The sequence below is a fragment of the Theobroma cacao genome, chromosome 6, assembly GCF_000208745.1.
Source record: "Theobroma cacao cultivar B97-61/B2 chromosome 6, Criollo_cocoa_genome_V2, whole genome shotgun sequence".
NCBI lineage: Eukaryota > Viridiplantae > Streptophyta > Magnoliopsida > Malvales > Malvaceae > Theobroma > Theobroma cacao.
The window spans coordinates 3,629,358-3,641,932 of record NC_030855.1 but is presented as its reverse complement, the minus strand read 5'-3'; the positions used below and the strand labels follow the sequence as shown (position 1 = coordinate 3,641,932).

The window sequence follows — 12,575 nt, the reverse complement described above, 5'->3', positions numbered from 1 at the left end:
TATTATATTTTATTCCACACCGCAAAGCAAACGAGTCATGAGGGATGTGTGGTAACTCTTATTAATAACATGGGATGGGATTTGGACAAGTGACGTTACTTGAATGGATAAAACCTGTGCGATGCAGGAGAAGGGCAAAGGACAGAAGAAGGTTGTGAGGATTTTTGGAAGATGGAATATCAGGTATAGGCAACCTTGGTATAAGACTCTAGAAAACCACATGTGTTCTAGGATAAGTCCATTCTAGAGCTACATAATTTTTGGAATCCCACAAAAGCAGCCCTAGCTGCTTTTTATCTTGGATTGTTTTGCTCACAAGTTATAGCCTTGAATATACCCCAAAAAGGCTAAATCTCAAAGACAAGGAATGTATAGAGACAAGAGTGGGAAGACAAGAAAAAGTAGGAGACACACTCTTACTGGGGTATATGCAAGAAAAAAAGGTACGTGTGTGTTCCCCTCGAGTTTCAATCAAATTGTTTGATAAAACACACAACTCCACCTCCCCCTCCCCCTCGCCTTCCTCCTTTTCTTTTCTCTCTCCAAGTCTTGCAATATTAAGACCTTGTAACTGTAAAACAGTGGTACTTATATATATTCAGCTTTGAAATTGCTCGGTGCATTTATTACAATATACATAAAACATTTCACCTTTCTTTCTATTAAACCCTCTTCCTGCTCAACCTCACGAGGAGTAAATTCGCACATATCATATTCACCTCCCACAACATGGAGCCTCTAAAGTCAGAGCCATCTCTCTCTGAAACTTCAAGCATCATCTCTGTATCAAATGGCCCAGCTGCGAGCCTGAGAACCTCAATGGATAGCCAGAAAGAAGGAAAGCAACCGGAAGAAGAAGACCATGAACACCAACAAGATGTGAACTATGATCTTGTATTGGATCTGAGCCTCTCCAGCAAAGATGATTCCAATTCGAATCCTGAGTTGAAGCCTGAACTCAATCTCATCGACTGTTTCAAGACGGATTCATCCGATGATCAAGATTCCCTGGAAACTCCTCAAGGTAACGAAACTGAGCCTAGAGTTTTTTCATGTAACTATTGCCAAAGGAAATTCTATAGCTCACAGGCTCTAGGAGGGCACCAAAATGCGCACAAGCGAGAAAGAACACTAGCAAAACGAGGGCAGCGGATTGGTGCAGCCTCTTTTGCAGCTTTTGGGCACCCCAATGCGCATTCTAGTCGATATTCTAGCATGGCTTCCCTCCCTTTGCATGGCTCTTTTAATAAATCGCTTGGAATTCAAGTGCACTCCATGATCCACAAGCCAGCTTTTCTTCCGTCAGCGCATATTTATGGGCATAATGGATGGTCTAGAAGGCCTATTGATTCAAAACCGGCAATCGGGCACCTTTCCATGGAGAAATTCCATGTAGGAATTAATGCTGGATCATCAGCAAGTAATGCAGCTGCAAGATTCGAAACTAGTACACGAAAGTTGGGTCCAGCCACGGAGGGGATGGGTGGATATTGGTGGGTGGATAGTGTTAACCATTTCAAGACAAAGCAAGATGAGTTGAAGCTTGACTTGTCCTTGAAGCTCTAAGTAGTCTAGTTTTACCCTTCCTCTTCTTTTAATGACATCTTATCTCTGGTTCACTCTTCTTGTTTTGCTAGAGTTTTTCCCTTTGAATTTTAGTTGGATCTTTTGTAAATGCATTTTGGTTACAGAAGACTTGAAGAGATTTTACTATTTGCCATTCCAAAGTCGGAAAAAAAACTTTCCCAATTCTACAAGTTTGATGCTTCAAAAGTTGCCTCATGCGGTCCAATGTGCTACCCAAATCCATTTCACTAAGCTTTCTTTGGATGATTCTTTGTTAATAAGTAACTACTTTCGAAGGTGTAAATTAGTTGGGGACATACGTAGTCGTATTCATTTTTGAAGGCTACAATGTCAAGGGACCTGGCCATTGAGATATACTGCTTTTGACACGAACACAGACAAATGGTTTACGTGCATTTTGCACTAGGTTTTGAGCCTTCCCTTAAACATTGAATGAAATAAATAGAATTTGACCCTCCTCTTCCCTTAAATGATTCAAAATTCAAAATTGAACAGTAATACTATAATTAACCACGTTAAAGAATGTAAAAATTCAACCAAGGGGAAGAAAAGTTGAGATGCATAATTGAAATGCAATCCATCAAGTCTTTGATTTTTAGGGAACATGGAGTACAAGAAATTATGTGTGGATTACTTTTGGTTGTCATTTCAGATTGTTATTATATGTAACGCATATGGTCCACTAAGTGTGTGTGTGTGTGTGTATACAAATTGGAGGGTTGTGATTTGTCTCAAATGACAACTTTTTTTTGACCCACTTGCAGTTGAAGAAATAGACCATCTCTATTGGATGATTTGGACTTTGGATCAAATTGGGGTTAGAGGAAAATGGTGTGGCCATGTGAAAGCAAGCCAAATGGTGACCCTCAGCTATGCAATCACATCATTTTTTTGCCCCCAAATATATCAAATTATGGGTAAAATCTTATTTGCCTTGATTTCTTACCTAAGTGATCTATTGAGTGGGGTCCAATGAGTAGTGGGTCCAGATCAATTTGATGGGTACAATTAAGATCATGTTAATCATTACTCTTGCAAAACATGATTTTCCAAGAATCAAGTTGTAAAGCAACAGAAAATCTCACTGTTATGACAGTTAATTATCATGGCAAAACCTCTCATTAGCATGGGATTTGGACAAAGTGACAGGGGGGGGAGGGGGTTGTTGAAAGTGAAAGTTCCCATTTCCAAGACACGTGGCGGAAATCAGATGGACTGTCAATTCCTTGTGTTGCTCTGCCTTTATCCTTGTTTTTTCGCCATTAAAAAACACTGGCAACCTTTGATTTTGCCTCTCAATTAAGAAACACTTATAAAAGTCTTTGGTTTGAAAGTGATACATGCAAAGCGTGGAGCTATCATTTTGGCTGAGATTAGGTGAAAAATTCAAGCAAGAAGTAAGTAGTTCATCCTTCTCAGCATCTCCCATTGTTCTTTCCCTTGTCATTTACATAATATATACTGGTTTTGCCATTTGCTATGCTTGGTGCAAGGGCCAAGTGGTCACCCCCCTTGCGTTCAGTAGTTTTCCATATTGACACCGGTCTTCACCTTAATGCCTCAGCTGCCTTCTTTATGGTGTGTTGGGATCAAATTTTAAAGTTTTACCCAATCCAAAAGGAAAAGGATTCATCTTAATATAAGTCTCCATTACTTCACATGCCAAATCAGAGTCCTTAAGGGGGGGGACTGCTTCACCTCTTGGGTTAATTGCAAGTGTACACTTGCTCCATTTTAGACAACTTAGAATCCTTTGAACATCGTATTATTTGAGCTCTCTCATAAATGATGATGATGAATTGCTGACTGCCAAGGGATTTGAATGCTCTGGCCTTGAATTTGGCCAGCCTCCTTTTTGGGAGGAGGGAAGTATTACAAGTCAGACAAGGCTGACGATAGAGGAGGCATTTTTAAGGTGAATCGTTCCAGAATTAAAGCCTTCTTTCCCCCTGTTCCAACAATATCTCAAGTACAATGAAAGATGATTGGCAAGATTACAGGTTTCTTGTTAGATAGATGGTCATCCTGTTGGATTGTGAGAATGAACAGACAGCGGAAACTGTTTAGATGGCTTTAATCTTTAATTCTTATATGAGCTTACTAGAAACCCAACTCTGTCCATTTGTTATGGGAAGACTTATACTATGTTTGGTAGGGGAGAAAGAGGAAGAAAGGCATGGAAGTGGAAGTAAATAGTGTCTCTTTCATTCTCTTTGCTCGTTTGATAGGGGGGAAACAGAAGGGAAGAAAGAAAATGGATGGAATTACTTATTTCCCGTTCCATCCAAATCTAATCCTTCCAACATTGAAAGGAAAATACTCTTTTTATTTAAGTTAATCATTTATTTACAATTTTACTCCTAATCTCTTTTCTTACTCTTGATTTTCCACCTTTCATACCAAACACAAGGAAACAAAACAACTTTCCTTCCTCTCCATCTTTTCTTTCTTCACCTTTTTCCCTTCTTTCCTGCTAAAACAATACTAATGTCAATAGAGGCTAACGCCTTAAATAAGCTTATGCCTATAATCACCTTAGGAGTTAGAATATCAGAAACTCGATTAACTCGCTTTAAGAATATATTCACATTATATCTTGGTTTGACTCACAAAACCAAACCAAACCAAAAGTTGAGCTGTGTAAATAACCAGTCGCTAGTAGGCTCAGTTTCAACATGAACAAAATAAAAAATCATATGATCTATAGTCAAACTGTGATTTCATGCTTTTCAAATCAAAACATCCACCTGTAATTCATCCAAGTTGGAAATGGCTCTAAATACTAACTACTATATGGCCACCTTCTTTCTCCTACTCATTCAAAGCTTGGCTTTGTCTTTTTTTCATTAATATATTCATCAGATGGCATCATAGGAATTCCAGGAAGCTAATTTCATCTCTAATCAAACTTTATGCAATCTCTAGTAATATCGGCAGGTTGGCATATTTGTATGCATAGGTAAAATCAGAATAGCAACTAATCTTTTCGGTAACTAAAATAGAAAGAAGTCAGCAGGAACACAGCAAAACATATCTCTATTTCTTCTCCATAAAAGATTTGACAATTCCCAACCATCTAATGAACTCAGTTTTATCCTTGTTCTTCATGTATTCATGCAAGAAAATAGCAAGTTCATCATTTATACCCCTTTCCTCCAAGAATTCATGAAGTGCATCCTGCATTTCATCATCCAATTCCCTGTAAGGACCAACCAAATTTGCTGGTTAGAATAACTTAAACCACAATGAAGACATACTCAAAGAAACAAGCCAATAACTCCCTAGTCTACTAGATGCTGAGAAACAATGCAAAAAGAAAGATGATTACTAACCGTATACCTGCTAATCTAAAGATTTAACTTGAAAAGACAAAAAAAGGGAAAACCAAAATAAACTAAAGGAAGCAAAGGTGGAGTCATATTACGATTGCACAAGGTATTTTGTAGAATCAGTCATAATAATTTTAAAACAAACAAAGTCTTTTTCTTCCTTTCAATTCTCAGCTATCTAATGAAGCAAATAAAACAACATACTTGAACTCAGGACCAATGTAAGGATGAGCTGGTGTCCTATTACGGCCACGAACAAAAAGTTTTTTAATCACAATGGCATCTGGCCAAGCTGAGCACATGATCTCCAAGACATTACTATCATCCCCCTTAGATATGTTAACAATAAATGTTATATGAAGCTGCACATTATCCCCTACTCTTTCTGAATCAGAGACAGGAATGGACCCATCAAACATCGTTGCTTCAATTCTAATGTCTTCTTTCTCTCCAAATTTTCTTTTCAATCTAATCCATTGCTCTCCTGGTCTGTCATCAACTATAAAAGAATTGAATCCGGTGATAGGCTGCAATTCAATTGTTAGAATTCAGAATGAGGAAGAGTTATTTAGTTCAGATGGAAAACAAGATAATGGTATACTATCCAATCATAGAAATATATACTCACAACAACCAAGCAATCCAATAGGATATGAAACAGTAAGTTATTTCAAGAACTATTTTTTTGTTCTCAATTGAACAAACTATTGCTAAGCTTCCATTGAACATATCCAATGGTTCTACGAAAGATAAGAGTAGAACATAATACAGTGGGGCTCCTTTAGTTTTGAAAAGTGGTATTCATTTGTCATCTCCACTTTTACTCTATATACAATCAATGAATAAGGTAAATAATTAAGTTTTAAAGCCTTTGTTTTCCAATTTTTCTAGCAAATTAGACAACTACTCTACTATAACTAAGTTTGGAGATTCTTGTTTTCCCAATTTCTCAAATTTAGCTATTTACCTTGTTTCATTGACCATATTATTATAAATATTTGACAAATGACTACCAAAATAACATTTTGAAACTTGAAATATATTGCTGCTTTTCCAGTTTACATTTTAATTCCAAATGATATCAAATTAAGACCCTTTGTTTATATTCTTAGAAATACATTTTTTAAGAGTGTAATATAACAACGAACTGTGATCAAAAGCAACCATCTTCGACAGGCATTTTCCTTTTAATAGTAAAAGAAAAAAGCCATTTTTAATAGCAAATTTATTAAATATCCAAGTGCAACTTTTAACAGAACCAGGAATCCAAGACCCAGTTTTCCCCTAAAGAAACGAAAAAAAGAAAAACCCAGAAAGCAAATAGAGTACCTGTTTGGGAGGGCATCGTTCGTGCTCGTATTGGATTTCGTTACGAAGGAGCCTCAAAATGTTACCTTGAAATGCAGCTTTTCGCATGTCGGAGATGTAGTTTCTGGTGGTGAACAGGGAGGTGGGTTGAAGGTGTTGATGAAGAAGTAGGGCTTTAAGATAAGGAGAAGAAATGGTTTTTCTTGTAGGTCGGATTAGCCACGCCATCTATGCTGGAGTACTGGTTCGTCTTTGCCTTTGGTGATGGATTTGTTAGGGTTTACGATGCCGGAGCCTGGAGGTTTAAGGTTTTGTTTTAGTGTGGCTTCAGAACCCATCAATCTTGACAAACACGCATTACTGTCTTTTTTTCCCCTCTAATTACCCAAATAAATAAATGATAAATATATAGGTTAATTAAAAAGATTAGTACAGAAAATATACATCCCAATGCCCTTCCCCCATTATTATTTAAATAAAAAATATATAATTTCATGACCAGGGAAAGAAATTTCAATTATCATTCATTCTCTCTTATATACAAATATATTTTATAATTTTTCTTAAAATTGTCCCTGTCCTTTAATATTTTCACAACTCAAATAAAGCCTATATCTAATGGAGTCATTCATAAATCACAAAGGTATAGAGGTACAGCACTAAAACAGAATTGAAGATTCTATGATGCTAAAGGTTCCTCCTCTAATGTACGTAGTTGAACATAAACTCCTTCCTCTGAGGTTCACATCCTCATGAGTCAAGCCCTTATAATCTAACCTCATACTAAACACATTTTGATTACACGTGCACGCGCATAGGGGCAAGAGAAGCAGTGAAGCACCTGCAACAGCCTCACACCTCAAGCAGTCATCTGATAATCTCCGTGAGACTATTTGGCTACATCTGCAGGATGATACACATGATTTCATCTATTAAAACAACATCTTACGTTTCGTTTTCTTCCGCAATATGCATGTATGGAACTAATAGTTTTACAAGCCAAGTATGAACTAGACAAAAGATAGAAGGATCAGAGGAATGAAGCAGAAAAGAGGATGTCTTTTTCATGGTTTGAATTCCAAAACTCAACTAATGAACAAAACAGGCAATATGCTTTGCAAAATCTACTTTCCAAGCAGTGGCCTTGATCAGGAGCAGACAAGCTTTGTGATAAAGTATTTCTTACATATCAAAAACTGGGAAAAGATTTTCTCATGGTGAGAGAAGGATAAAATTTATGCACATCTACATCCCTTACAAGCAATTGAACTGTTAGCACATCTTCATCACCTATGCCTCTGCAGAGTGGAAAGCACCCGTTATATCCTTGGGCAAAATGGACTAGGTACAGGAGGTGTTTAATTAGTTATAAAAAGAATCTTGTAAACAATTAAACAGATGTTCTTTTACCAGAAAGGCTCTTTCATCATTTTTTGGCATCTTGAGAAGGTTTCTGGTTCTCACCCTTCTGATCCTTTTGGGAAGCATCGGAAACTGGTGCTGCACTTCGTACTTTACCTTGATCAAAGCTTGGTGTTTGTTCAGTGGATTTTTGTTTTGCAAGCTTGTCCTGCCCCAAAGTACTGCTTGACTCTGACGTCCTTTTGGCTTCACCTGGTTCACTAGCATTTTGCTGGCTTTTAGTTATGCTGCCTGCTGATTGTTTCTTTGATTCAACAACAATTTCCTTTACTGCCTCCTCCAGTTTACCTAGTCTCACTTTTACCTCTAAAAGCTCTGTGTCAGTTCCACCCTTATTATGTTCAGTTGCAATTAGTTCCATCTCTTTAGCTTTCTCCTCTTCTTTTTGCTTCTTTTTCTCTTCTTCTTCTTCCTGCTTCTTTTTTGCTTCTTCTTCTTGCTTCTTTTTCTCCTCCAGCTCCTGAGGTGAATGAAATAAGCTTAGGTGGAAGAAAGTGAGAAAGTAGGGATAGAAAGAGATACAAAATAGATCAAATAATCATGAAAACTTATGCAAAAGCAGAAAGCATAAACATCAAGGAAGGAAAATTTAGTTACCGCTTCCATTTTTCTCATTTCGTAGCGAGCATATTGAGCCACCAAGTATACAGCTGTGACAAAACAAAAACAAAAAAAAAAAGAAGTGTTTTTTTAGATACCAGCACCAAACCAATAGGCAATCCAATTGAAAATTGGCAGATGTTAAACTTGTTAATTGTGATACCCAATGAAGGCATGCAGGCAAAGAAAAGCTGTACCAGATGGAAATCTATCCTGAAAGAACATAAAGACATGTAAGAATAAATCCCAACAATGGCAGAAAGATGCCAAGAAGCTAACTGAAGAACCAATTATGAGATAAGTACATGCTTTCACTTCATAAAAATTATTTTAAAAGATCTTCTACTCTCAGCTTACAAAAAATGCCTAGTTCAAGAGCTCTATGAGCATGCAAGGACTGAAACTCATCCAGAGTATTGAACAAGAACAAGAATGTCTGCTTAGAAAAAGAAAAGAACAAGAAGGTCCAATACAGAAAGGAAGTAGCAGATTCTAATTTCACAGTTGCTATATCACAAGAAAGCTTGCATTCAATGGAAGAAAACTAGGATGCATATATATGGTACATCAGTCGTCAAAGATGATAAAATTTGCTCCCTTAGGAACCTAATGGATCATCAACTTGAAACCAGCGATGAAGCCATCAAACAATAAATTTCATGCAGGTATGTCGCTACTTAAACCAAATTGATCCCATTAAGTTTTCTAATGACAACAACCAGAATAAGCTTAACACCAAATGTGGAATTCAGGAGCACAACATATTGGACTCATATCACATATTTTGCTTGCTAAGGAACTTACATGTTTCAATAATTTTCCTCATTACACTCAGTTGCATAATGAATTGTTTTCAGAACCATGGATTTAAATTATTCTATTTTAGCAGCATTCTTAATTTTTATGTGTATTACCACTGAATTACTAAAACAACCAATGCCGAAACAGGAGGTAGCCATTTTAAGCATCAAATTCACAATAAAGAAGGCGAACACTTAAGAAGGAAACATGTTCGAAGAAATACCAAAGACAACTCAAACCAAGAATCAGTCCAAAAAATCCTAACACCCATTTTTAAAAAAACAAAAAATAACCAAATCCAATTAAAGAATCGAACAAATTAAAAAAAAAAAGTGATACCCAAATTTCTTTTTCTTTGGAGGATGAGTGAAGAGGATCTTAGCAGCAGTCATGAAGTCGAGATTATCAAGTTGACGATACGACTCGTTGTAAGTGCTGACATTTGATTCAATGCTGCCATCAACGTTGTCCTTGTTCTTCTTCTTGTTGTTGTTGCTGTCTTTGGTGCTGCTGCAAAAGGGTCTCGTTCGAAGGAGGTTGAAATGGGTTGAGAATCGAGCACAGGCAGTTCTGGCGCGAATCATTGTCTTATTTCAATTTCCGCTCTTGAACCTTGCAATGATATATAGTGTACTGTTTTTCATTTCTTGAGAATGGAGAGGGAGTGTATCTCTGTCCAAAGTGGCTTATTTGTCTTATAATTTTTTACCCAAATTGTTACCTATAATCTATCTTCTTTATAATTTTTAAAAGCCATAATATTTAAAAAAATTTTAAACTATTTATAAAATTTAAATAAATTTTTATTTTTTTATTACATTTAATTAAGTCTACACTAATTATCATTACTCAAAATATCACTTACTGTTTTTCATATCATGTGTGCTGTCATCAATATTTCACGTCATTATTCATTATAATATGTAAAAATGTTAATTGACATTTTGACTAACTACTATTAGTAATAAAAATTTATTTGACTCAAAATAAAAATATAAAAATTTAATTAAATATAATAAACTAATAAAAGGTTATTTAAATTTTTTTAAATAGTTTTAAAAAAATTTTAGATATTATGTCTTTTTAAAAATTAATTCCTACAAAAGAAAAACATATTATACACTAATAAACATTAAGGATTTTAAGTTGGAACAAGTTATGTTTGGATTGTTTCAAATTTCAAAATTGAATGATTAGTTTGAATTCATGTTATTTTAAATTTTGAATGGTTCAAATTTAACTATATACTATTCCATTTGTTTCAAATTGAAAGTCAAATTTAATATTTTAAAATGCTTCAAAATAATATTCACTGTTTTAAAATAATAAACATTTTTCAGACGTTGTTTTTCAATGAAATCTTAATTTTAGACAAGATCCTCTAGTTTTCATGTTTCTTTAAGTACTAATTGTATAGAAAGAAAATATCACATTTCTAAAATTTGTATCATTTAAAAAATGAATATTTAATTTAAAATGAAAGAAATAATAGATTTGCAGTATTTGAATTTAGGTCATTGATTTTGTTTTTGTTAGTTTATAATCAAATTTATCCATACATACATAATATTAAGAATTTCAACTCAATTTTCAATTAGATTTGTGTTAAAGAGTAAATTCCTTTATGGATGAAAATTTTCATATTTTTTTGAAAAATTCATAAATTGTAGATAATAAGAAATCTTGATGTATATTGATTCTCAGTGAGAATGTAATTCACCTAATAAATTTTAATTAAGAGACATAAAACGAATTCATCCAAAAGTTTTCATGTCAACTTGATCAATATGACATTATTACTAGTCAATGTACATCATCTTGGCCAAATGTCATATCAATTGGATCAATACCGCATTAGTAACTTTAATCGAGAAATTTTAATAGTGTAAATAAATAAATTTATATTAACAAATTTTGAAAGTATAAGAACTCGTTTTATATGAATTATAATAGAGAGGTTATTTTTTTTTTTTTGAAAAGTACTAAGAGGTTAAAGTTAACATTTTGATAGAGTATAACGACTAAATATAAAATCTGACATTCATTAAAAATTTTATGTAATTAATATTTTAGAAGTTAATTTTACCTATTAATAAATATATTGTTTTATATTTATTGATTAAATCATTTAATTATACCTTATATCCAAAAAATTAAATATTAATATTTTACAAATTGTTATATTTATACAATATTAAAATTATTATTATTAATTGTTATGGTTATTTTAGTATTTTAAATAAATTTATATATAATTTTTATGTGATACCAAACACAATGACCTCTAATCCTTAATGATTAATAATTGTTACAATCACAGTCTTATATCATCCATAATGAAATTAGCAAAGTACGTATTTGGTTTTGATCAGTGGGCACATGTAATTTATTACAATCACAGTTTATATTATCTTTCATTGGTGAATGTAAGCATATGGTATCGACTTTGTGTCAAATATTTACTAATGTTTGTGTTCTTAAAAAGAAAATGATTTAATGTAAACATTAGTCCATGTCAGTAGTTTATCGTGTCAAATTTAATTAAGGCTGACAATGTTAATTAAGAAATCTCTCGCATAATTGCATTAGAGTTTAATGTATAAGAATTTTTTAAAAAAAGAATTCAAATTTTAATCTTCAAGTAAGGAGATGATACACTAATCAATGAATAAAATGTTTGAATGTAAATTTAATATTTAAGATTTAAGATTTAGATTTTAAAATTAAAATTTTTAATTGATAACATAAAATTGAATACTTGACGTAAAATTATAGAAAAAAATACAAATGAGAATTTAAGGTTTTTACTCTTTAAGAGTTGCTCAAGGTTGTTGATGAAATCTCTCCCTTATTTGCTTAGTCAATTAGGAGTTGGACAAAAGGCTGAGATGGTAAAATACTATTGGGTGAGCCTATATATGGTAAAAGACTCGTCTTTAGAATTCTAATTGGAATTAGGTGGTGGCAAGAAAAGGCAAAAGAATCTCGAATCAAGGAAAGAATGAAGAAAATTAGACCTTTTCTTAGTGGTTTAAAGCATTTGCAGGACAATCAAAAGAAAAAGAGACTTACTTTTTATGGACCCATTTGATTGCATGGCTCGACCATTCATAGCTTGGGTCCAAGTTTGGCTACCAACGTACCTACCAACCCAAAATTAGAAGCAGTCTGCCATTTTCACAAATCTATTTTCAACTCCTTTGAAAATTCAGTTCATTTATTTTATGAAATCATCACATTCTTACCCTTTTATGGAAATATTTTTACTTCTTAAGAGGCTTTATCTTCTTAATTTGATGCTCTATTAAAATACATTATACCCCCTGCCCCATGTACTGCATGTCAAAATAATGAAGAGAAAACAGTAAGAATTCCACAACTGTTATTGTACTTTTTTTTATTTAATATAGTAATAAGGTTCGATCCTATTACTATATTTGATGTGAAATTAAGGCTTTGTTTGATCAATAGTTTTTGTTATTTGCTTTTTAAAAAGTTATCATAAACACCCATAATAAAATTTTTAAT

General features: G+C 33.7%; 3 protein-coding genes across 6 annotated transcripts; 1 reads left to right on the top strand and 2 right to left on the bottom strand.

Annotated features, from left to right (window-relative positions):
• Positions 511–1,749, top strand: LOC18595407 (zinc finger protein 1). Its single transcript, XM_007023329.2, has one exon. It carries the CDS (start codon positions 730–732, stop codon positions 1,564–1,566), a length of 837 nt encoding a protein of 278 aa, XP_007023391.2. The 5' UTR covers positions 511–729; the 3' UTR covers positions 1,567–1,749.
• LOC18595406 (uncharacterized protein At2g39795, mitochondrial) lies at positions 4,561–6,663 on the bottom strand. The gene is made up of 3 exons (XM_007023328.2): positions 6,246–6,663; positions 5,121–5,443; positions 4,561–4,786 (listed from the first exon to the last, which is right to left on the bottom strand). The coding sequence occupies exons 1-3, from the start codon at positions 6,450–6,452 to the stop codon at positions 4,624–4,626; spliced, it is 693 nt and encodes a 230-aa protein (XP_007023390.2). The 5' UTR covers positions 6,453–6,663; the 3' UTR covers positions 4,561–4,623.
• On the bottom strand, positions 6,754–9,730 carry LOC18595405 (unconventional myosin-VI). Of its 4 annotated transcripts, none has more exons than XR_001928589.1 (6): positions 9,387–9,730; positions 8,410–8,459; positions 8,244–8,296; positions 7,635–8,106; positions 7,411–7,522; positions 6,754–7,127 (listed from the first exon to the last, which is right to left on the bottom strand). XR_001928589.1 is itself a non-coding variant. In XM_018123983.1 (5 exons), exons 1-4 carry the CDS (start codon positions 9,629–9,631, stop codon positions 7,651–7,653), a joined length of 804 nt encoding a protein of 267 aa, XP_017979472.1. In that variant the 5' UTR covers positions 9,632–9,730; the 3' UTR covers positions 6,754–7,127; positions 7,635–7,650. The 4 variants fall into 4 exon arrangements, 2 of the variants coding, with proteins under 2 accessions (XP_017979472.1, XP_017979471.1); XR_001928590.1 differs by having other exon boundaries at positions 7,483–7,522; XM_018123983.1 differs by lacking the exon at positions 7,411–7,522.